This window comes from Dipodomys spectabilis, unplaced genomic scaffold (assembly GCF_019054845.1).
Source record: "Dipodomys spectabilis isolate Male_0828 unplaced genomic scaffold, ASM1905484v1 ptg000297l, whole genome shotgun sequence".
In the NCBI taxonomy this organism is placed as follows: Eukaryota; Metazoa; Chordata; class Mammalia; order Rodentia; family Heteromyidae; genus Dipodomys; species Dipodomys spectabilis.
In genome coordinates this window covers 9,563,133-9,565,089 of record NW_024870974.1, presented here as the reverse complement: position 1 = coordinate 9,565,089, position 1,957 = coordinate 9,563,133, and the positions used below count along the sequence as shown (strand labels likewise).

General features: G+C 56.9%; 1 protein-coding gene across 2 annotated transcripts; it reads left to right on the top strand.

Annotated features, from left to right (window-relative positions):
• The first annotated feature begins 221 nt into the window (after positions 1-221).
• Pdha2 (pyruvate dehydrogenase E1 subunit alpha 2) lies at positions 222-1,394 on the top strand. 2 transcript variants are annotated; one of them, XM_042701858.1, is made up of 2 exons: positions 222-731; positions 825-1,394. In XM_042701858.1, exons 1-2 carry the CDS (start codon positions 222-224, stop codon positions 1,392-1,394), a joined length of 1,080 nt encoding a protein of 359 aa, XP_042557792.1. The 2 variants fall into 2 exon arrangements, with proteins under 2 accessions (XP_042557792.1, XP_042557791.1); XM_042701857.1 differs by having other exon boundaries at positions 222-1,394.
• Positions 1,395-1,957: the final 563 nt, after the last annotated feature.

Genomic DNA, 1,957 nt, shown 5'->3' with positions numbered 1-1,957 from the left:
CAGCCCCAGGCTGGGTACCCCCCCCCCCCCCATACCTCCTTCCAGAGCCTGGCGGGTTGAGGACCGGCGGCAGGTGCCTCTCTGTCCTGGCTGCGCGTTCCTGGGCACGCGGTGATTGTGGCGTTGCACGAGGGTTGCCTGGAGACACGGGTCATCTCCTGCTGACCTGCCCGCCTGGGCGGTCGTTGGGAGACACTCAGGTCGCCATTGGCGTTTACTCCATGAAAAAGATGCTGGCTTCTGTGGTCTCCCGCGTGTTGGGGGCCACCCAGAAGCCCCCTCTCAGAGTACTGCTGACCTCCTGCAACTATTCCAAGGATGCTACCATTGACATTAAGAGCTGCGATCTTTACCGGCTGGACGGGGGCCCCGCGTCCTCCACCTTGCTCACCCGGGACGACGGGCTCAAGTACTACCGGGCCATGCAGATCGTCCGCCGGATGGAACTGAAGGCGGACCAGCTCTACAAACAGAAATTTATCCGTGGCTTCTGCCACCTGTGCGACGGCCAGGAAGCTTGCTGCGTGGGGATCGAGGCGGCCATCAAGCCCACGGATAACGTGATCACCTCCTACCGGGCGCACGGCATCTGCTACACGCGCGGACTCTCGGTCAAGTCGATCCTGGCGGAGCTGACAGGGCGCAGGGGAGGATGCGCCAAAGGCAAGGGCGGCTCCATGCACATGTACGCCAAGCACTTCTTCGGGGGCAACGGCATCGTGGGCGCGCAGGTGCCCCTGGGCGCGGGGATCGCCCTGGCCTGCAAGTACCTGGGGAAACGGGACATCTGCCTGGCCATGTACGGCGACGGGGCTGCCAACCAGGGCCAGATCGCCGAGGCCTACAACATGGCAGCGCTGTGGAAGCTGCCGTGCGTGTTCATCTGCGAGAACAACCGCTACGCCATGGGCACGGCGGTGGAGAGGGCGGCGGCCAGCACGGATTACTACAAGCGGGGCAACTTCATCCCGGGCCTCAAGGTGAACGGCATGGATGTGCTGTGCGTGCGCGAGGCCACCAGGTTCGCGGCGGATCACTGCCGGGCCGGGAAGGGCCCCATCGTGATGGAGCTGCAGACCTACCGGTACCACGGGCACAGCATGAGCGACCCGGGCGTGAGCTACCGCACGCGCGAGGAGATCCAGACCATGAGGACCAAGAGCGACCCCATCATGCTGCTCCAGGAGAAGATGATCAGCCACAAGCTCAGCAGCGTGGAAGAGCTCAAGGAGATCGACGTGGAGGTGAGGAAGGAGATCGAGGAGGCCGCCCAGTTCGCCACCACCGACCCCGAGCCCAGCCTGGACGAGCTGGGCCATCACCTCTACCACAGCAACCCGCCCTTCGACGTCCGGGGGGCCAACCAGTGGATCAAGTACAAATCCATCAGTTAAAGGGGGGAAGACTGTATCCTCTCCTGAGGATCCTCAGGGGGGACCTGGGGGACGGGGGTCCCCTGTCCTCTTCAGTTGGTTAAAGAGGAATAAAATCCCTACAACCCCACAGCCTTGTAGACTTGTGAGCTTGACAGCTGATTCTTCAGTTGGGTGTATACATTCGATCAGATGGGGGGGGGGGGTGGTCATTCGGTTCTATATTGCTGCCTTGAAGGATACTAGATAGTCAAGCATTTGGTAGGGATACTTCTTTTATTTATTTTATTTTTAGATTAAATGTGTGCAAGACTACAATGGGGAAAATGGACTTGATTTCCCCGGGTATTTTCCAGAATAGTTCTATTTGGCTTAGTTGGTTTAATTCGATGATATTAAAAGTTAAATAAATGTAATGGTATTCAATAACCCTTGATAACTGTAATAACATTAAATTTTTAATAAATTTAATGCTATTTTAATAATCATCGGAATTGAAGGAGATTAGAGGGTCTTTTTATTTTTCACTTTTCCACTCCTGCCATTCATTCATGTAAAGTCTCTCCCGTGAGTGAAGGAGTTGA